The sequence below is a fragment of the Pleurodeles waltl genome, chromosome 12 (assembly GCF_031143425.1).
Source record: "Pleurodeles waltl isolate 20211129_DDA chromosome 12, aPleWal1.hap1.20221129, whole genome shotgun sequence".
Classification (NCBI taxonomy): Eukaryota; Metazoa; Chordata; class Amphibia; order Caudata; family Salamandridae; genus Pleurodeles; species Pleurodeles waltl.
In genome coordinates, this window is record NC_090451.1 from 214,671,092 (window position 1) to 214,692,836 (window position 21,745).

The window sequence follows — 21,745 nt, forward strand, 5'->3', positions numbered from 1 at the left end:
TGACTCCAGATTGGTTTGTGATTTAAGGGTGTTTATTTAAGTGCCAAATAGTGGAGGGGGCTGTAAAATGATCAGGGGTGATGGTGGAGGAATGTCCATGGCAGAGTCCAGTCTATTAGTCTCACAGGTGCATTGTCCAAAGGGGCATAGGAAGTGGAGCTAGGGCAGTTTAAGTATGGACAAGGTGACAAAGTGGGACAGAAGGATGACAATCAGGGTGGTCTCATTTCTTGGCGGGGGTCTTGGCACTGTCCCCTGTCTTTGTCCTGGATCTCAGGGACCGCTTGCAGGGTGGATCTCCATCTGCAGGGGGTGGGGTGCTGGTGTCGTGGTCCTGTGGCGGTGCCTCCTGTCCACTAGCGCCGGTGGAGGTGGTGGGCAGTTCATCGTCCAGGCTAGTGTCAGGGGCCCTTTGCTGTGCCACAGTGTCCCTCCTGGTGTTGACAAGGTCCTGCAGCACCCCTACAATGGTGACCAGGGTGGTGTTAATGGACTTGAGTTCCTCCGTGATCCCCAGATAGTGTTCCTCCTGCAGCCGCTGGGTCTCCTGAAACTTGGCCAGTACCGCTGCCATCGTCTCCTGGGAATGGTGGTAGGCTCCCATGATGTTAGAGAGGGCCTCGGGGAGAGTGGGTTCCCTGGGCCTATCCACCCCCTGTCGCACAGCAGCCCTCCCAGTTCCCCTGTTTTCCTGGGCCTCTGTCCCCTGAACCGTGTGCCCACTACCACTGCCACCAGGTCCCTGGTGTTGTTGGGGTGGTGGGTTAGCCTGGGTTCCCTGTAGTGGTGGACACACTGCTGCTTGACATGCCCTGGGGACAGAGGTATGGGCCCGCTGGGTGGGTGCTGTGCTGGTGTTTGCAGAGGGGGGAAGCTCTGTAGTGGCCTGTGCCAGTGTGAGGGGAACAGACTGTCCCGAGATCCCAGATGGGCCGGGCTGGTCATCTAGATCCAGTTGGACAGAGCTTCTGTCATCACTGTGGGCCTCTTCTGTGGGTGGAGTGGACATGTCTGGACCCTCCTGTCCGGTGACGTTGGCTAGGGGTCCAGCAGGGGTGTAAAGGCATGATTATTGCATCTGTATGTGCCATGGTGTGCAATGGGTGGGTGACCGTATACCCCAGTGCCTCCATTCTTCTGTGGGACCTTCTGTGATAATGGTTAAGGGGGGTGTATGGGTATGTGCAGTGGACACGCTTTGGTGATGGGTGTCCATACTTTGGTGTTGCATGCAGGGCTTGGGTTTGGGATGTGTAGTTTGTGATAGTGGACATGTTTGAGGAGTTGGAGTGATGGGGGTGAGGGTGGGGGTAGGTGATAGCATGCAGGTAGGGTGGGGGATATGGTAGTTTAAGGTTTGACTTACCAGAGTCCATTCCTCCAGCTACTCCTGTGAGGCCCTCAGGATGCAGTATAGCCAAGACCTGCTCCTCCCATGTTGTAAGTTCTGGGGGAGGAGGTGGGGGTCCGCTGCCAGTCCTCTGAACCGCAATCTGGTGTTTTGAGACCACAGAACGCACCTTCCCCTGTAGGTCATTCCACCTCTTCCTGATGTCATCCCTAGTTCTTGGGTGCTGTCCCATTGCATTGACCCCGTCCACGATTCTACGCCATAGCTCCATCTTCCTAGCTATGGTGGTGTGCTGCACCTGCGATTCGAATAGCTGTGGCTCTACCCGGATGATTTCTTCCACCATGACCCTGAGCTCCTCCTCAGAAAACCTGGGGTGTCTTTGCGGTGCCATGGGGTGGTGTGGGTGATGTGTGGGGTGGTGTGTGTTGTGATGTGTGGTGTGATATTTAGAGGTGTGGTGTGTGAGGTGCGTGGATGTTGTGTGAGTGATGGTGTTGAGTGCCTGTGGATGCTAGTGTTGTTTCTGGTGGTGTCTCTCTCTGGCCTTCTGTCGCAATTGTTGTCGTAGGGGTTTGTGGGTGATGTGGGTGTGTGTTTTATATTGTATTGGGTGTGTGGGAGTGGTGTGTGTATGTGTATCAGGTGCGTGTATTTCGATTTGTCCAATGTGGATGTGTTTTGTAAATGTGTGTGTATTTTGAGCGCGGCGGTGTGTACCGCCAATGGAATACTGTGGTTGAAAGACCGCCGCGTGGATTCGTGGGTCGTGATAGTGTGGGCGTATTAATGTTGGAGTGACGGTGGAGGTTTTGTTATCGCCAGTTTATCACTGACCTTTGGTGTGGCGGACTTGTGTGGGTGTCTAGATTTTGGCGGATTGCGAGCTGTGGGTCATAATGACTGTGGCGGAATTCCGCGGCCGATGCAGTGTTTTGGCGGTCTTCTGCACGGCGGTAAGCGGCTTTTACCACCAATGTTGTAATGACCCCCTATATCTCCCTGCAGATTCTTCAATTTTTAAATTTCCCAGGTGGTAGTCTGGAGCTGAATAGCTCTTCTACACCGGTAGGGGTGTCTTCTCCATCTCGGTGCCACACATGACCCCTCATGACATCACTGGATCCATAAAGCACCCCAGTCAGCATGATGAAGGAAAACACCGTCCATTCTTTTTAATGTGCCTTGAGGTGATAGGATGCCACTAACGCCCATAAGATAGGCACAGTTTTCTGCAATATGTTGAAGTCACAAGTGAACATGTGATATAACCAGCCATGCAATTAGGAGGAGGGTGGATCGGTGAGGAATCTGCCTTTAGATACAGTATCTACCAGAAAGAGCATTACCAAAGGTACGTAACTTTTTAGTTTGATGGATACTTCTACTTAAAGGTTCTTCACCTTTTGAATATATTCTCCTAGCAGACCCCCCCCATACCACCAATCAGTAATGTGGGAGCATGGTCGGCTATACCAAAAAATCCTGAAGCACTGGGTGAGCAAAGTGACCCCCCCATCACTCCAGAGTCCAAACAATATTGCTTTGCAAAGGTGTGGTAGTACGCCCAGTAGGCAGTTTTATAGATGTCTGTAGCTGGCACACCTCTCACCAACGTAGAAATGGAAGACCTGGTCCTGGTGGAGTGAGCATGAATGCATTCTAATGGCTCCTTATGTGCCATGGTGTAGCAGAGCTAGCTTAGTGTACAAAATTATCCACCTCGACAATGTCCTCTTACGCACTGCCTTGACATTCATCTTTCCAATGTATTCCACAAAGATTTGGTCATCCTGTCTGAATTCACAGCTTCTGTCCATACAGGAGTGTCTGCTCTTTTAGGGTCCAGGTGGTGAAGTCTTTCTTCCTCCTTAGTAGGATGCAGAGGAGGGTAGAGGCCTGGAAGAGTAATGGACTGGGCCAGGTGGAAGACGCTAACCACCTTTGGCAGGAAGGCAGCTTGGTTCTCAAAAAAAAGCTTGTCTGGAAAAAAGGAAGTAAATGGAGGCTTCACAGATTAGTTAGTGTGAGAAATTGGGTTCTTGGTTGACTGGGGTCCCTTGCAGGGTGAACCGAAAAAAGTCACTAAATTAATCTGTGCTTAACCCTGGGTAGCTTGGAACAAAAAGCAGCCAGGCTTAATTTAGAGGCAATGTGTAAAGTAATTATGCAGCACATAAACAGTAATAAAGTGAAACCATGATACAAGACCAATCCCAAACCAGTTTAGTAAAGTACTTAACACCAAAACAACATAAATCCAACCAGTAGAACCAGAGTTATGAATTTTTAAAGTTTAAGGTTCAAAATAGCACTCAAAAGATAAAAGCGCCAACCACAGACATCTGATCACCTCTAGCACCAGAAACAAGATTCCTGGAGTGTATGGAGACCTCCTTGGGTGGGGGAGGGGAGTTTAGGATTCATTCAGGCTGGGTCTAGGTGCAGGTTCAAAATGATGAGTATGTTATGTCCCTGTGGCTTTGAATAGGAGGCCAGCAAACTAGCCACTGGAGTTACTTCTGGAAGTCCAGGGTGCAAGTGAAGATGCAGGGCTCAACAGCAGGGCTGGTCTCTGGGGGTTCAAGGAAGACTCCAGGCAGCAAAACAGTCCTTCCAAGTACAGCAGCAGCCTGGTAGAGTGCACAGCATGTCACAGAAGCAGGCAGTACTCCAAGAGTTATTCTGCAGGCCCAGTAGTAAACTGAAGAGTGTGTCTGAGAGCCCTGTTTATATAGCTGGTGCCCTGCTCCTAGAAAGTGGGAGAAGTTTCCAGAGAGATTCTGTGAAGTTCTGGGAGTTGTCTGCCTCCCCTGACCTGACCCGGCTCCTAGTTGGCTGCACTGACAATACAGGGCTATTAAGCCTATTGTGATGAGACAGGGCACATCCTATTTAGGTGCATGTGGGACTGTGCTCAGCTACATCCCCTAATCCCACCAATGGAAAGGCCATTCAGGCTCTGCTAATCCCACTATTGTGTGAATGTCTGAAGGGAAGTCACTAAATCCTAACTGTCAATTACACTGAGTCATGTGACCCAAGTCAGACTACAGGCACAGAGGGCTAAAGTAAGGAAAATGCTAACTTTCTAAAAGTGGCATTTTCAAAATTGCAATGCTAAATCAACTTTACCATTAAAGAGGGTTTATCATTACAGGTTCATAGGTACCAAATATGAGATATCTACCTCCTCTCATTTAGGAGTTACAGCTTATTAAATGTAATAAGTAATCCTCAATATTTGCCTATAGGAGAGGTAGACCTAACAGTACTGATATACTAATTTGGGAGTTTTTCACTACCAGGACATATACAACTTAAAAGTACAAACCCTATCTTAATTACACAGCCCATTGTCCAATGGGCTACCTGGGGCCTGCCTTAGGGGTGACATAAGTAGTAAAAGGGAACTTTAAAGCTTGTCAAGGGGTTTTAAATGGCATGTCGATATGGCAGTGTAACACTGCCTTCAGGCTGCAATGGCAACCCTGGGCAATGTTTTAAAGTGCTACTTAAGTGAGTGGCACAAACAGTGCTGCAGGCCCACTAGTAGTGTTTAATTTACAGGCCTTGGGCACACATGCACTTTACTAGGGACTTATAAGTAAATTAAATACACAAATTGGGTATATGCCAATCAAGCCATGTTTTAGGAAGAGAGCACAAATACTTTAGCACTGGTTAGCAGTGGTAAAGTGCACATAGTCCTAAGGCCAACAGAAACAAAACAAATCAACAGTAAATGGAGGGTAAAAGGCAAACAGTTTGGAAGTGGACCTGCAGAGAGGGTCATTTCCTACAGTTAGTCACTAAATCAGGGGTCTCTAATGAGTAGCTCGTGAGCTACTACTAGCTCTTGAGCTACCCATAAGTATCTCACCTGTATGTAGCCCACCCTACTAAAACTGAAAAGTTTATTCTTAAAACAAACAAGTAAACTTGTCAGATGTGATCAGTATTACAATCCTAATAATATTTGTAGCTCTGGATGATTTTCATCAACATAAGTAGCTTTCACTACAAAAAAGGTAGGAGAGCCCTACACTAAATTGTGTGGCTGACATGACAGCAATCAGAAAAACCATCTTAAAAGTTAGCAATCTTAAAGGGCAACTGAGCAGTGGCTCAAACAGGGGATACATAAGGAATGTGAAAACAGGGTGGAGGTCCTATTTGGTATAATGAATTAAGTAGGGGAAAACTTGTTAGTGAGCCCCTTTGAAGAGTCTGATAACAATGGGTGATTAAAACAGAGACGGCTGATCAGGTAAGCATAGCAAGGCCGACAAATAACCTTTAACAATGCTGACTAGATGTCTCTGTCGGGCGAACGAAAGGTCAAAATGTAGACTGTCAGATAAACAGTCCTGTAGAGGATCAATGGAGTTTTCAGAGCACTATGTGATCAATTTGATCAATCTGCTTTAAAAGATTTTTTTGGTCGATTGTTTTCATGAACATAATAAAACATTCACCACTTCTAGGTACAGGGAAAAAGCACTCAGGCTGTCCCATTCAATCTCCAGGCATGCATGTGAAGTGTCAGGAGGCTGCGGTGAAGAACCTCCCTCTTCGACACCAAGAGGAAGTCTACCCAGTAAGGGAGCTGGAGCTGACAGCACAGGGAGAGGTGAATGAGGTCTGCATACCACAGCCTTCATGGCCATTCATTCTGAGGAAATTAGGATTACTTGGGCCCAGTGAGGATGAACCTTACTCAACTTACGGTGAATCAAAGTTATGAGAGGAAAATACGTAATGAAGTTAAAAGTGCCACCTCAAGCAAAATGTGTCTTCCAGTGCTTCCTGCACCAGATCCAGGGAATCATGGATCTTCTGGCATTGAGTGTTCTCATGGGTGGCAAAGAGGTCTATCTGAGGAGTTCTCCATAGCTGGAAATTGTCATGGACTACCTCTGGATGAAAACCCCACTTGTGGTCAGCAACGTGATGCCAGCTTAGACTGTCCACTCACCAGCTGAGCATTCTAGCCAAGTGATTTGCTACCAGGCAGATCTGATGGTCCTCAATCCAGAACCTGAGTCACAGAACGTCTTGGCAGAGGAGATGCGACCTGACTCTCTCCCACCCTCAACCCCCTTGTTAGTTGATGTACCACATTGCAGTCATGTTGTCTGTCAAGATCTGGACCAACTGACCGCAAACGGAAAGGAGGAGGTCTTTGTGTGACAGACGTATTGTCTGTACATCTAATAGACTGAGATGCACTGTCTGTTCTTCTGGAGACCAGAGGCCTCTTATCTTCTGTTCCTTCAGATAGGTTTCCTACCTTAGAAAGAGGCTTCTGTAATCACTGCTGTCACCGAAGGGTGAGGGTGAAACGACTTTCCTTGTGTAAGGTTGCTGTTCACATTCCTCCAACGAAGATTCGCTGCAGTGTTGCTGGAGATTTTGATACAACATTGGAGATCTCTGCTGTGTTGAAACCGTCGCCATTGAAGGCACCCCTGGAGGGCCCGAATGTGTCAGCATGCATGGATGACCTATAGAATGCAGGAGGATATCAGACAGAGCAGATTATAGCTTTAAGCCCCCTGGGGAGGAGGAAAGGCTTGAGGAAATGTGGTGTCCGGCATTGCCCCAATGAACAGGATGCACTGAGAGGGCACCAGGTGAGACTTGGGCTTGTTGATTGATAAGCACATGTCGAACAACAGCATATTTGTCGCCTGCATGTGGTGGGACACCATCTCTGGAGAGCTGGCTTGATTAGCCAGTCATCCCGATAATAGAATACTGGAATCCTTCCAGTCTCAGATGGGCCAAAACCATCACCATCCCCTTTGTGAAGACTTGAGGGGCGAAAGTGAAACCAAACAGAATAACAGACAACTGGTAGTGTTTGGATCTGACTGTAAAGCAAAGATATGTCCTGTGTGGCTACAGGATAGGGATATGGAAGCTGGCATCCAGCAGGTCAACAGACATGTATAAACTTCTGCTTCCAGCTCCATCAGGATCTGAGCTAGGGAGAGCATTTTGAACTTTGCCTTTTTGAGGAATCAGTTCCGAATGCTGAGGTCTATGAATGGATGACAGCTGCCATCCTTTTTGGGAACCAGGAAGTTCCAAAAGTAGAAACCTCCTTACCCCATTCTTGCTTTCAAACCAACTCTACTGCACCTTGAGGAGCAAACACTGAACCTCTTGTTGAAGAACCTGCAGAGGGTTTGGCAGGAGCATATCCAGAAGGAGAGGGAAAGGAGGGGATGGAAGTTGGAAGGATAGGACATGCCCCCTCTTCAAATTTTGCAAGACCCAAAGGTCTGAAGTCATGGCCCTCCAACCTTGTGCAAAGAAGGATACCCATCCCCCAAAGAGCTGTGTTTGTTCAGGGAGCAGAACTAGGGGTGTTTTCGTGCAGTGGCTGAGGAAAAGGAAGATGAGGAGGAGAGAGACAGAGAGCTGGATAAGCTCATATTCAACCTTTGCCTAGTACCCTATTTTGTTTGTAAAAGGGGATTGCCTGTTGTTGTCAAGCTAAGATCTGTTAATGGCCTCGAAATGAAAAGCAAAAATTTCAAAACGGGCGGAGGCCTCCTGTTTGTGTTCTAAACCATAAGGAAATGGGTGTACCTATATTTCTTGCCACTCAGTCTGCGGTGTCCAGGCCTATCACTTGCTTTGCAGCAGCCTGACCATCTCCAGTGAGCTCAATGAAATATGAGAACAGGTCATTGGAAAGTGTTGGGATAACCTCCAAATACGGCATGTACATAGCTACCCAGCAGGGAGAGGGCATTTATAGATTGAGGCCATACTCTCCACTGAAACATCTGCTTCAAAAATTGCTACAGTTTCCCTTTCTGGTGGTGTGGAGGGAAAATAGTTGTGAATTTCTTATAGAGAGGTGGAGCACCAGTGAAGGTGGAAATAATGGTGGCATTGACTGTAGAATTGAGTTGGGGCAGGTGGCATTGTCTGTATAGTCATCAAGATGTTGGTGTCCAGGTCAAAAGACGAGGAACGCTGGATGTCCAAAAGAGGAGGAGGTGTCGACTCCACCAGCACAGTGTGCCTCAGATTCTTCCATGATACAGGAGGCTACAGCAGGAAGAGCAACAAGCTGTAGGATGTCTGCAAACTTTCCAAGAAGTATGCCATCAGAGAAAGGGGACCAGCCAGCGCACCAGATAGAATCATGGTCCTGTTGAAAATGCTGAACATAGTGTCCGGAAAGGCTGATGGATCCATCCCAGGTGTTAGAAACTCTGGGAACTGTTATAATAGGCGGGGCAGTGAAGATGGCAGCGCAGGGATCGAGTGTCCAGAACCGTCGCCGAGTCTGATGGCACCACAGGCTCTTGATCCAACATCGTTAGAGGCCAAGTTGAAAGTCTTATGGCAGCAAGATTCATGTCTTCTCTTTTTCTTATGTTTCTTTCGAGAAGATTTCGACAAAGGTGGTAACTCTGGTGTCTGTGACCTCGGTCAAGACTTGTATTGTTCTTTTCTTGCTCTGGCATGAACTTTTTGCCCTTCCGTTTTTGAGCACCTCGTGGTACATCTTTTCACAAAGTGCACAGGTACCAAAATCACTGTCAGATCCTAGCACTATAAACATGTCTTGTAGGTCTGTAATGGATAACTGCCTACCACATTACCGACAAGGTTTAAGTCTAGACCACTTGAGCAGTGACAATTTGATGAAAAACTGCAACTACATTGTTTTTTATAATGAAAAATAGTCAACAATGTTGATACTTTGAGGAGAGTAGAAAAGCTCTGGAATGCCTCAAGAGTGAGGAATAAAAGGATTAATATCATTACGCCTGCGTGAATGCTTTATGGATCGAGTGATGACATGAGGCATTACATGCAGTGCAGAGATGGGGCCGGTGCCCCCTACCGATGTGGGAGAGCTATTTAAGAGTTTCCAGACTCAGACTGGCACCTGGGGTATCCAAAAGGTTATGAATCTGCAGGTAGAAGTATTCATCAGAAAAAGCGTTTGTCCTCAGAGTAGCTTGTCTGGAAAAAAAGGATACTAATGGAGTTGTACACAATGCCTGCAGCTCACTTAAGTACCACGCTGATGTAACAGCAAGCAAGAAAGCGGTCTTTAATGTCAGCAGCTGGATTTGAAGAGGGGCAATACACAAACAGAATTATGTCCACCACTTTTGGCCTGAGATGGAAAGAGCTCAAAAAAAACCTGTGAGGAAATGGTGTGTATATGGTATGGCTGGGAGACCTCATTGTGTTATACACTTACCAACCCCTTTAGGAGCAGTAGGTTTCATATGTCCAACCTTGGGGAGCTGTGGCTCTGAGCAGAAAGGCTTACACAAAGAAACAAGTGTAAAACATTTCAACAGCACCATAGCAATTGAAGAGGAAATACCCAGGACAATAACGAAATCCAACACTAACTTATAAAAATAGACTGTTATTTAATGTCTTTTTTAGACACCACTGGAGATATATTACTTGCAAGGTATAGTATACATACACGTTTTTACTTAACTGCAAACAAACTTTTTCAGTGAAAACTCTGGGAAAGTGTCAATGCAGTAATTTAGAGTTACTTTAGTTAACCAATTCCGGCAGATAACCAGTCAAGGGGACCAGCAACGACTACAGAAGAAGTTACCTCGAAGGTAGGAGCAGTATCAGTGAGTTCCAGGCACTTCTGTCCCTTTACTGCAGGCTCCTATAGACCGATCCTGATGCAGGAGATTGAGGATGCTTACGATGCTTAAGGATGCTGTAGATGCAATGCTATTGACTGGATAATTACGGCAGCTACTCGGTCCCATCGCTGAGTGAGACAGAGCTGGCTATAGGGGTCGACGTCCCTCGAAGTCATCTCGGTCCTGGCCTGTCGCCACTGGCCTACCAGTCATCCAGCATCACGGTCATTTTCTTTTGGACGATAAATTGCGTTCTCTGTGACCAATGTGTGCTCCGGTGGGAGCAGAGGGGTGGGATGGACTGGCCTGACCTCTGGCTATCCAATTCACAGGGTCTGTGGGTACCGCGTCCTTGGCCACGTAGAGGCTGTGGAGTTTGCTCACCGTGGTTGCTGGGCTGGTAAAGATGCTGCTGAAAATCCCTTCCATGGCCACGAAAGGTGAAAGGAAGATTGGGGTGGGCGAGAGGCCACGGACAGGCCCAAGGATCTGGCGTAGCTCTATTATCCATTTAGAGCTCCGGAACTGGGTCTGTCTTGTCTCTGAAGTGGGAGGAGCCATCAAAAAGGCATTTCCATAAGCGATGCTTGGACATCCCTCGAAAAGCAAGTCATCCTAAGCCAGACATGGGGGGTCCCGACCGCCAGGGCTAAAGTGGCATCCGTACCGCCAACAGGCTGGCGGTACTGAGACCCATATTATGACCGTGGCGGTAGCGCCGCGGTCGCACCGCCGGGGCCGATGGTTTCCCGCCGTTTTAGCCCCGGCGGTGATAAACCGCCAAGGCAGTGCTGCCCTGGGGATTATGACTCCCCTACCGCCAAGCCTGTTTCTGGCGGTTTGCACCGCCAGGAAGAGGCTGGCGGTAAGGGGAGTCCTGGGGGCCCCTGCACTGCCCATGCCACTGGCATGGGCAGTGCAGGGGCCCCCTAACAGGGCCCCGTGCAGCTTTTCACTGTCTGCATAGCAGACAGTGAAAAGCGCGACACCCGTTGCACGGCCGCAACACCGCCGGGTCCATTAGGAGCCGGCTCCTATGTTGCGGCCGCATCCCCGCTGGGCCGGTGGGCGTAAACTAGGTTTGCGCCAGCCGGCCCAGCGGGGATGTTGTAATGGGGACCGCGGGAGTGCGGCTGCACGGCGGTTACAGCTTGGCGGGCGGCGGTAGCCACCCGCCAATATTGTAATGACCCCCATGGTGTCTAAGGGCCACCATTGATGAAACTGTTCTGCCTAGAAAACTGGTCCTGTCCAGTCCAAATCAAATAGTGAACTTAGCTGAATCTCTTTCGTCAGCAACAGCATGGGAGAGGACGGATCGGTATCCTCCAGAACCGCTGGCAGCGCCTGCGCAACCGTTTCCCACAGAGTAGGAATAGCGGTCCAAAAGGCCTGCACTGTTCATGGGCCACAGTGTCAGGCCAGTGGAAGAGAATATCTTCTTCCCTAAAGTGTCCAGCCTCTTGGATTCCCTGTCTGGTGGGGTTGTAAGGATTGCAGGAGCATCGACATTAGGACCAGCACCAGGGAAGGTTGAGGTGACACGACCAGTACCTGTCCAGATCCATCATTAGTGTCAAGGGGCCCCAGTGGCGTTGAGGCGGAACCAGTAGGGGCCCATTCTGAACCCACGGGGCCTGAAAGCGCACTGGATGGAATGGGTTACCCAAATATGAGATGCATGGCCTCAAAAAAATCTCGAAGTTGGATAGAGGTCACTCCGGAATCCGCAAACTCAGGGAAGTGCGGAGATGGCCCAGGCTCTGGCTCTACTGCTGAACCAGGCCTTGAACATGCTCCCTCGTTAAGTCAGCCGACAGACGAGCTCAAGTCGAAGACCTCTTTGCCTTCTTGCTCTTCTTCTTGTGGTGGGACTTCCCTGAATGACCCAAAGACTATGAGTGTGTCAAAGATCTTGGACTCCACAACCACTCCCAGGCCCTTCCCCTCTACCGGGATTGAGAATGTCGTGGAGCTGCACGTCGAGCAGCCCAGAGCTTGAGGGACTGCTCCCTCAAGGCCTTCTGGTTTACGGCACGGCAGTCTGCACAGGTCTTTGGATTTTGGTCATGCTTGAGGCACCAAAGGCTTACAAGGTGCGGGTCCGCCACTGACATCTAATGGTGACAGACCTGTAAGGTTTGAAGTCTGTCTTTCTAGATGACATCGCTGCCACACCAGGAGAAGATGTCAAAAAAACTGACAAAAAGTTGAAAAATGATTAGTCAATAAGTGAATAAGAGTAGCTCTCCTTGGATCTGCACTGACTGGCGCAGAAAGAAAAAGACTGATGCCAGCGTGCTGGATGACGCCTATTTAAGCACCATGCATGTCACTTCTGGCACCAACGACACCACGTGGAGCTGAACGACACAACCTACCGGCGCGCATGGGTACTGCTCAAGAAACGTTTCCTGTTATAGTATGAGGCCTGGAGATAATTCTAAGTTAAGGAGTCTGCAGCTAGAAATCTCTATCAGATCATAAGAAATTGAGAGACAAGCTGAAATAGAACAATGCAAATTAGTGAAAGCCTAACTGTTAGAAACTTATGGTCGCATTTAAGTACTGCCAGAAGTAGGAAACTAGGAGGACAAGTAAAAGCTCAGCAGAGAGGCGATACGAGAAAGACCAAGGCACTGACATGTGAGTGATAAGAAGTTTCTAACTTCACAGAAGAAGACTGAGAGGACAATAACAGGGAAGGAAGAAGACTTAAAGAAAGAGCGAGAAACCAGAAGAGCGGGATACTGAGAAGAGTTAGTACCTGGTTATGGAGTACTGCCAATCCCTTAGCCTTTGCACTTTCTGTGACAACGGGGTTCTATGGTGTCTCTTCCACTGACAGCAAAGTATGGGTTCCAGCTGAGGCCACCATAGCTGCGAAGAACATTGGAAGTCAATTATAGTGTCAGCTTTAATCAAATAAATCTTTCATACATGATTTTAAATTGCGTTAATCCCTTTTAACCTGAGAGAACAAATATGTGATAAAAGTGTTGGTTGTAGCTAGGAATGCACACTTATGTTACATAGGGCTACATCTACAAAAGTGAGGAATAGCGATTTTCTAATTGTGATTCTGTTTGAATCGCAATTAGGAAACTGATATTTTTAATGTATGAAACTCTTTAGAATTTCATTAGCAATTCCTAGTGGGCCGCAAATAGACCTACCTCATGAATATTAATGAGGTAGGTTGCAATTTGTGATCCATAAGGAATTGCAGCCATCACAGGGATTGTGGCTTGCTAGGGTCAGCAGACCACCCTATCTGTGAAAGCTTTTTAAAAAAGCAACCCTTTTCTTTTTTTAAAAGAGCATGTTTTCTTTAAAGGAAGATGGGATGCTTTCAAAAAGAAACAAATGAAACTTTGAAGTTTTTTTAAACCTGCTTTTAAAAAATATTTTCCCAACCATTTTCAAAGAGGAAGGGGCCCCTTGGAAACCCCTTCCCATTTGCAAATGGGTTACCACCAACTTTCGATTGGTGGTAAATTGTGAAAGTTTTGTCATCATATTTCGATCACAAAACATTTATACGTACCTTTACAATTCATTATTAGGAAGGAGCGACCTCAACACACCCCTTCCAAATACCGAATCGCAAAACCCAAATTATGATTCGGTAACCAGTTACTGTATTGCAATCTGGGCTTTGTACATACCAAAAAGCACTTTTGCAATCGTAAACGGCCCAATTCGAATTGGACAATTTGCAACCTCAAAAATGCTCCTGTGAGAAAGTAGCCTCTTTCTAGGCTTGTTACCCCCACTTTAGGCCTGTTTGTGAGTGTATGTCAGGGTGTTTTCACTGTCTCACTGGGATCCTGCCAGCCAGGGCCCAGTGCTCATAGTGAAAACCCTATGTTTTCAGTATGTTTGTTATGTGTCACTGGGACCCTGCTAGTCAGGACCCCAGTGCTCATAAGTTTGTGGCCTATATGTATGTGTTCCCTGTGTGGTGCCTAACTGTCTCACTGAGGCTCTGCTAACCAGAACCTCAGTGGTTATGCTCTCTCATTTCTTTCTAAATTGTCACTAACAGGCTAGTGACCAATTTTACCAATTTACATTGGCTTACTGGAACACCCTTATAATTCCCTAGTATATGGTACTGAGGTACCCAGGGTATTGGGGTTCCAGGAGATCCCTATGGGCTGCAGCATTTCTTTTGCCACCCATAGGGAGCTCTGACAATTCTTACACAGGCCTGCCACTGCAGCCTGAGTGAAATAACGTCCACGTTATTTCACAGCCATTTTACACTGCATTTAAGTAACTTATAAGTCACCTATATGTCTAACCTTTACCTGGTAAAGGTTTGGTGCAAAGTTACTTAGTGTGAGGGCACCCTGGCACTAGCCAAGGTGCCCCCACATTGTTCAGGGCCAATTCCTCGGACTTTGTGAGTGCGGGGACACCATTACACGCGTGCACTACATATAGGTCACTACCTATATGTAGCTTCACAATGGTAACTCCGAATATGGCCATGTAACATGTCTATGATCATGGAATTGCCCCCTCTATGCCATCCTGGCATAGTTGGCACAATCCCATGATCCCAGTGGTCTGTAGCACAGACCCTGGTACTGCCAAACTGCCTTTCCTGGGGTTTCACTGCAGCTGCTGCCAACCCCTCAGACAGGTTTCTGCCCCCCTGGGGTCAAGCCAGGCTTGTCCCAGGATGGCAGAACAAAGGACTTCCTCTGAGAGAGGCTGTTACACCCTCTCCCTTTGGAAAATGGTGTGAAGGCAGGGGAGGAGTAGCCTCCCCCAGCCTCTGGAAATGCTTTCTTGGGCACAGATGTGCCCAATTCTGCATAAGCCAGTCTACACCGGTTCAGGGGACCCCTTAGCCCTGCTCTGGCGCGAAACTGGACAAAGGAAAGGGGAGTGACCACTCCCCTGACCTGCACCTCCCCTGGGAGGTGTCCAGAGCTCCTCCAGTGTGCTCCAGACCTCTGCCATCTTGGAAACAGAGGTGCTGCTGGCACACTGGACTGCTCTGAGTGGCCAGTGCCACCAGATGACGTCAGAGACTCCTTCTGATAGGCTCCTTCAGGTGTTGCTAGCCTATCCTCTCTCCTAGGTAGCCAAACCCTCTTTTCTGGCTATTTAGGGTCTCTGTCTCTGGGGAAACTTTAGATAACGAATGCAAGAGCTCATCCGAGTTCCTCTGCATCTCTCTCTTCACCTTCTGCCAAGGAATCGACTGCTGACCGCGCTGGAAACCTGCAAAACTGCAACATAGTAGCTAAGACGACTACTGCAACTCTGTAACGCTGATCCTGCCGCCTTCTCGACTGTTTTCCTGGTGGTGCATGCTGTGGGGGTAGTCTGCCTCCTCTCTGCACTAGAAGCTCCGAAGAAATCTCCCGTGGGTCGACGGAATCTTTCCCCTGCAACCGCAGGCACCAAAAAGCTGCATTACCGGTCCCTTGGGTCTCCTCTCAGCACGACGAGCGAGGTCCCTCGAATCCAGCAACTCTGTCCAAGTGACTCCCACAGTCCAGTGACTCTTCAGTCCAAGTTTGGTGGAGGTAAGTCCTTGCCTCACCTCGCTAGACTGCATTGCTGGGAACCGCGACTTTTGCAGCTACTCCGGCCCCTGTGCACTTCCGGCGGAAATCCTTTGTGCACAGCCAAGCCTGGGTCCACAGCACTCTAACCTGCATTGCACGACTTTCTAAGTTGGTCTCCGGCGACGTGGGACTCCTTTGTGTAACTTCGGGTGAGCAACGTTTCACGCATCCTCGTAGTGCCTGTTTCTGGCACTTCTCCGGGTGCTACCTGCTGCTAAGAGGGCTCCTTGTCTTGCTCGACGTCCCCTCTACCTCCTGGTCCAATTTGCGACCTCCTGGTCCCTCCTGGGCCACAGCAGCATCCAAAAACGCTAACCGCACGATTTGCAGCTAGCAAGGCTTGTTGGCGTTCTTTCGGCGGGAAAACACTTCTGCACGACTCTCCACGGCGAGAGGGATCTGTCCACCAAAGGGGAAGTCTCTAGCCCTTTTCGTTCCTGCAGAAACCTCAGCTTCTTCTGTCCAGTAGAAGCTTCTTTGCATCCACAGCTGGCATTTCCTGGGCATATGCCCATCTCCGACTTGCTTGTGACTTTTGGACTTGGTCCCCTTGTTCCACAGGTACCCTAGATTGGAAATCCATCGTTGTTGCATTGTTGGTTTGTGTCTTTCCTGCATTATTCCTCTATCACGACTTCTTTGTCCTTGGGGGAACTTTAGTGCACTTTGCACTCACTTTTCAGGGTCTTGGGGAGGGTTATTTTCCTAACTCTCACTATTTTCTAATAGTCCCAGTGACCCTCTACAAGGTCACATAGGTTTGGGGTCCATTCGTGGTTCGCATTCCACTTTTGGAGTATATGGTTTGTGTTGCCCCTATCCCTATGTGTCCCCATTGCATCCTATTGTAACTATACATTGTTTGCACTGTTTTCTAAGACTATACTGCATATTTTTGCTATTGTGTATATATATCTTGTGTATATTTCCTATCCTCTCACTGAGGGTACACTCTAAGATACTTTGGCATATTGTCATAAAAATAAAGTACCTTTATTTTTAGTATAACTGTGTATTGTGTTTTCTTATGATATTGTGCATATGACACTAAGTGGTACTGTAGTAGCTTCACACGTCTCCTAGTTCAGCCTAAGCTGCTCTGCTAAGCTACCATTATCTATCACCCTAAGCTGCTAGACATCCTATACACTAATAAGGGATAACTGGGCCTGGTGCAAGGTGCAAGTACCCCTTGATACTCACTACAGGCCAGTCCAGCCTCCTACAGCTCCATACATGTACCCCTAAGTGTGATGAGAGATTTCTTTGTTAATATTCGCTGGATCTGTACTTTGTCTCAAGCTTTACTCTTGCCAAAAGACGGTTACCTTCAGTAACAGTATTTATGATGGATTCTCTGGGCTTAATTTACAGTCTGTTAGGCCACTCTGCCAAAAACAATGCAGAGTACCCTGTCCTCCAAACTTGTTGATCCCCACTCTATTTAGAGTTGGGAACGGTTGCCATGGCTCTGATGGTGAAGCCTAAATTGACTCCATCTGCAGAAACCATGACCTACGGCCCCACTGACACTGGGTTGTCAGTCAATGGATACTAGACTGCCCAAGCTACTAAGGGTGGATGCTCGGACATACTTTTTTCTAGTTCAGGACCACAAGTGAAACCCTGGGTTTTTAAACACTGAGGGCAGAGCTCTCTGCCAGAATAGCGGAGCACATCCCTCCACTGACATGTCAGAACATGGTACATCCTGCCATACTTTGAACAAGGTCCTTTATATTCCTACACCTTCTGCATATTACACATATATCAAGTATCCTCCAGGCATCAGCTTGATCGAGAAAATATCTTCCCCCACCAACAGGTCTCCAACCCTGCCAGTTAGCTCCACATGACGTGTGTCTTCAATACCTGGGAATTGACAACACCAGCCTATTAATAGCACACCACCAAGTATACTGATATCAGTACCTTACTTTCTTTTATGGCGTCTCAGACGGAGCATCATGGGAAGGAAGGACAGGAAAGCTCATCCAAGGTGGTGACTTGCGATAAGTGCCACCAGGTGGTACACTATTAGAGGCACTATCAGGTGAAAGACCGTGTATCTGCTGCATTAATGATCGCAGTTATGCTACACAAAGATGAAGGGACCCGAGAGGGGCCAGTTGTGCTCGACTTAGTGGTGTTAGACATCTGGGAGAGGACCCAGATGCTTTGAAGCACATTCATCCTAACTTGATGAGGTTTGTGGAAGAAGTTAGTATAAAATGGAGGAAAATGCCTGCCCTGAGATATGATGGAGTCTTCCACACTGTAGCTGAAACCTACCTTAAGCCTGAGGAAATTCCCCTGGTATCCAGACTAGCCAGCAAGAGGGCATGGAGTAGCCGCTTGCCCAAGTTGAGATTGAGCTTAATGGTAAGGTGACCATGGTCAGTGTTAGAGTAAGGGAAAAGCAAGGTGCAGCGTGCCTCTTAGGCAACAATCTGAATGCCCCTAGCTTGTTGCCAAGACCAGAAGCCTTTTTGGCTTAGACCAATCAGATGTGTTGACCAGAGGCAGTTCAGTCCTAGACAAGACAGGGACCAGTTTCGATTTGGAGAGACCAGGACATGGTAGTTTTAAGGAAAGGACAGACTCCGGAAAAGCACAGATCTAAAGGTCATTGCTTCTGCTCCAGTGGGAGAAAAGGATGAGGCTCCTGAAGTGGACCAGGTGCTGGAATGTGGGGCACTTCAGAGCTGCAGGGTTTGTTAGCTGCTAGAGGGCCTTACAGGGGTCATTTCTGCAAAGGCACAGGAAAAGTGCCCTACACTTGTGGGACTTTGCAAGGAAGCCAAGGAACAAGTCCGAAAAGGAAGAAAGGGAGTGGCTGGGAAACACTCTGCTGGCTGGGAGTATGATATATGTTATAGTGAGTTGATGAATCCTGAGCCAGGATCTAGCAAAAAGCTGGAGGCTCTCTTATTGCAAATACATTTCCTGTTGTCCCTGGTCCATGAAGTGCCATTGGAAGGACATTTGGGCATTACAAAACCCCAGGAGATTGGACCCTCTGTTATACTAGTCAGGGATGCGCAAAGAACATTTCTGCAGAGAGAGACAGAGAGGTTCTGTATAACATGCCCTGCTTTTTGAATGTCTGTTAAGTCAGGAGGGAGAACTAAACCATCGTTATTGCCTCTACCATTTGTAATAGGTCAATTTGAGTTGGTGGGAATAGGCACTCTTGGTCCATGTGACACTCTTCACAGTCAGGCAAGAAGTATATCTTGATTGCGGTGGATCATGCCAGCAGATATCCTTAGGCAGTGAGGAGCATGACCTCAAAGGTGGTAGCAAAATCTCTCCTGGGGATCTTTTCTAGGGTTAGATTTTCGAGTACAGTAATCTTTGACCAGGAACCAATGTCATCTCTTCTTAGATGATACAGATGTGGGAGCAAGTTGGTGTGACATAGCACTTCACAGCATGCCACCCACAAACCAATGGTTTGTTGGAGCAGTTTAACAAAACACTAAAAAGCATGATAGGAGCTCTGTCACAGAACTTCAGGAGGAAGTGGGATCTTATCCCACCATGTCTATTGTTTGCCAAGCAAGCGATTACAGAGAAGGGGATCTCCATGAACTTCTTTATGGACACCTGGTGTGGAGTCCACTCAATTTAGCCAGAAGGGTGGAAAGAAACCTCAGTCTACAGAAAAGGATGTTGTGGACTATGTAATTGGCCCTAGGAAGCATAAAGTGCCAAACATTGAGTCAGGCACAGGAAAATGTTCAGGCCAGCCAAGCGCTGATGAAGGAACAGTACAATGAGTAGGCTATGCTAACAGGGTATCATGAAGGTCAGGAAGTATTGGTGCTGAAGCTTATGGCTTTGGAGGAAAAATGGTGTGGGCCTTACAAGTTAGTTAAGAAAGTTTAAGAGGTTGACTTCTTGGTGGGCACAGGTTCAACAAGGGTACCAAGGAGGGTGTTCCATGTGAACAGGCTTAAGTCTTACCTCTTGAGAGATTATACAGTGAATATCATGGCTATGGTAGAAGAAGTTGCAGAAGACAGTGAGCCTCTTCCTGACCTGCTGCACACTGACATGAACAGTAGCACTGTGGAAGAGGTTCAATTAGCCCCTGAGTTATCACTTGAGCAGAGGAGAGAATTTAGAGAGGTGATGGAATTATTTTCTGTCTGTGAGCCTAATACAGACATAGGAGACAGTCTATCAGTGAAGGGAAGAAAAGACAAAATGCCTGACCGGTTTCCGCGATGCATCAAGGCGGAAGGTGTCAAGATGTTGGACCTGGGTGTCACTAAGAGATCTCATAGTCCTTGGTCTAGTCCTGTGGTATTAGTACCAAATTAAGGGTCTACAGACTTGGGATTTTATATGCTCTATTGGACCCTCAATGAGGGAACCAATGCCAATGCAAACCAAAGAGAGGATTACCCTGTGAATTAGGTGCTGCAAAGTAGCTGAGCACTTTTGATCTCAGCAGACGGTACTGGCAGAGTGCCTTAAACCATGTGCTAAGAAGAATCCTGCATTTTCTACCCCAGAGGAGTTGTATCATTTAAGGTGATGCCCTTGGGTTGAACGTGTTCAAGCCACTTTTCAGCACCTGGTGAACAATGTCCATGCAGGGCTTTAGGAGTTCTGTATGGCTTACCTAGATGATATTGCTTTGTTTATCAATCCATGATAGGACCATCTGAGACACCTAGGACAGGTTTTGGCTAGCATACAGGTGGTGAAGCTGACCATCAAGGTAATAAGAGTGTCAGGTGAGACAATCCTCTGAGGTCTACCCATGGGCATGTTAACAGGAAGATTCCCTGTTGGAGGCCAAGATTCATTCTGTGAGGGATTGGGAGGTGCCTACTACTCAGACTGAAGGAGGGCCTTTCTATGACACACATCAGATATTACAGGAACTTTGTGGAAAAAATGGTAGCATAGCTGCACAGTTGACTGCTTTTAATTCCAAGAGCAGCCCAGAAACATAGTCTGGACTGGGGAGTGTCAAATGCATTTGGAGAACTGAAGGCACAATGCAATGACCTGTAAGGGAACCTCCTAACTACTTTTATGATACAGACAAGGGAGATGTGACTGCTAGCTCTACAAGATGACAAAGATGTAGGGCGTCCAAAGGCCTTTATTAGTAGAAAGTTATTGCCCAGGAAGTAAAACTAGGTGACTACTGAAAAAGAGTGCTTACCCAAGTTCAAGTGTTCTTGTTTGGCACTAGGTATGCAGTGCAAACTTTATACACCATTAAAATGTTTGATGGCTATGAGAATCCCAATTTGTTGAGATGGTCTAGTTCGCTCAAAGTGATAAATTTTGTAGAGGAGCACAGAGCCGGAATGAGCCACACGAATGAGGATCAACTTTCCTGCTGTTTTACTGATCTGATGATCCAACATTTCCAAGGTAAGAGTTGGTTTGGGGTACTCTGAACTTTGAGGGGCATCTGTTAGTGACAAACGTGCACCCCTGCCCTGAGTGTCCCAGCTGCAACCATATCTGGATCCTTGGTACTAATTTTTGGTCATGGGCGAACACAGACCACGCATGTGCGTCATGACATAGGCCTGTTTCACGGATTGCAATCATTAGACAGGGATGGGCACACAAGGTAATGGGCTACTGCCCTTACAGAGAGTTAAGTATCACAGCAGTGGTGGTGGCAGCATACACTGTTTTTGTAATAAAGATCAGTACTGTCAATAGGCCTCTATATCTGGGTCAATGGAGTGGGGCCTAGCTGACCACTCATGTGCTGCTGTGTGCTTAACTTGCAGTTAGGCTACATCATGTTAGCACGTACAGCTCTGCAGGACATGCGTTAGTGCAAGCGTGCTGTGATGTATGTGTCCCTATGAATGGTAGACTACATGGAGGCCTGTGGGTTCTATAGTGGAAGTCCAGGGTCTTGGGAAGGCAGGTGGAGGTAGCAAAGCCCTCCCATACATATTCCTAAGAGCTGGGTGGGAAAAACAGTGGAGGAAAGGAGAGCCAGGCTCTCTTGTGCACTTCAAAAGGACTCTGAATATGAAAAGTCACTAGTCAATGGGGCCTGTAAACATCTGAGGAAGGGGCTGATAAGGAAAACACTGCAGAGGCAAGGAATCCTACAGAGGACGGCTGGGGCCTATGTAACTTTTTCTTATGCATATGTG

At 47.6% G+C, this 21,745-nt stretch overlaps 1 protein-coding gene across 1 annotated transcript in view; it reads right to left on the reverse strand.

Moving 5' to 3' along the window:
- FANCA (FA complementation group A) overlaps positions 1–21,745 on the reverse strand; it is a 701,003-nt gene that overhangs the window by 153,961 nt on the left and 525,297 nt on the right. Inside the window, exon 36 of the mRNA XM_069217268.1 lies at positions 12,776–12,888. Within this exon, the coding sequence (XP_069073369.1) occupies positions 12,776–12,888 (113 nt within the window). The remainder of the gene's footprint in view (positions 1–12,775; positions 12,889–21,745) is intronic.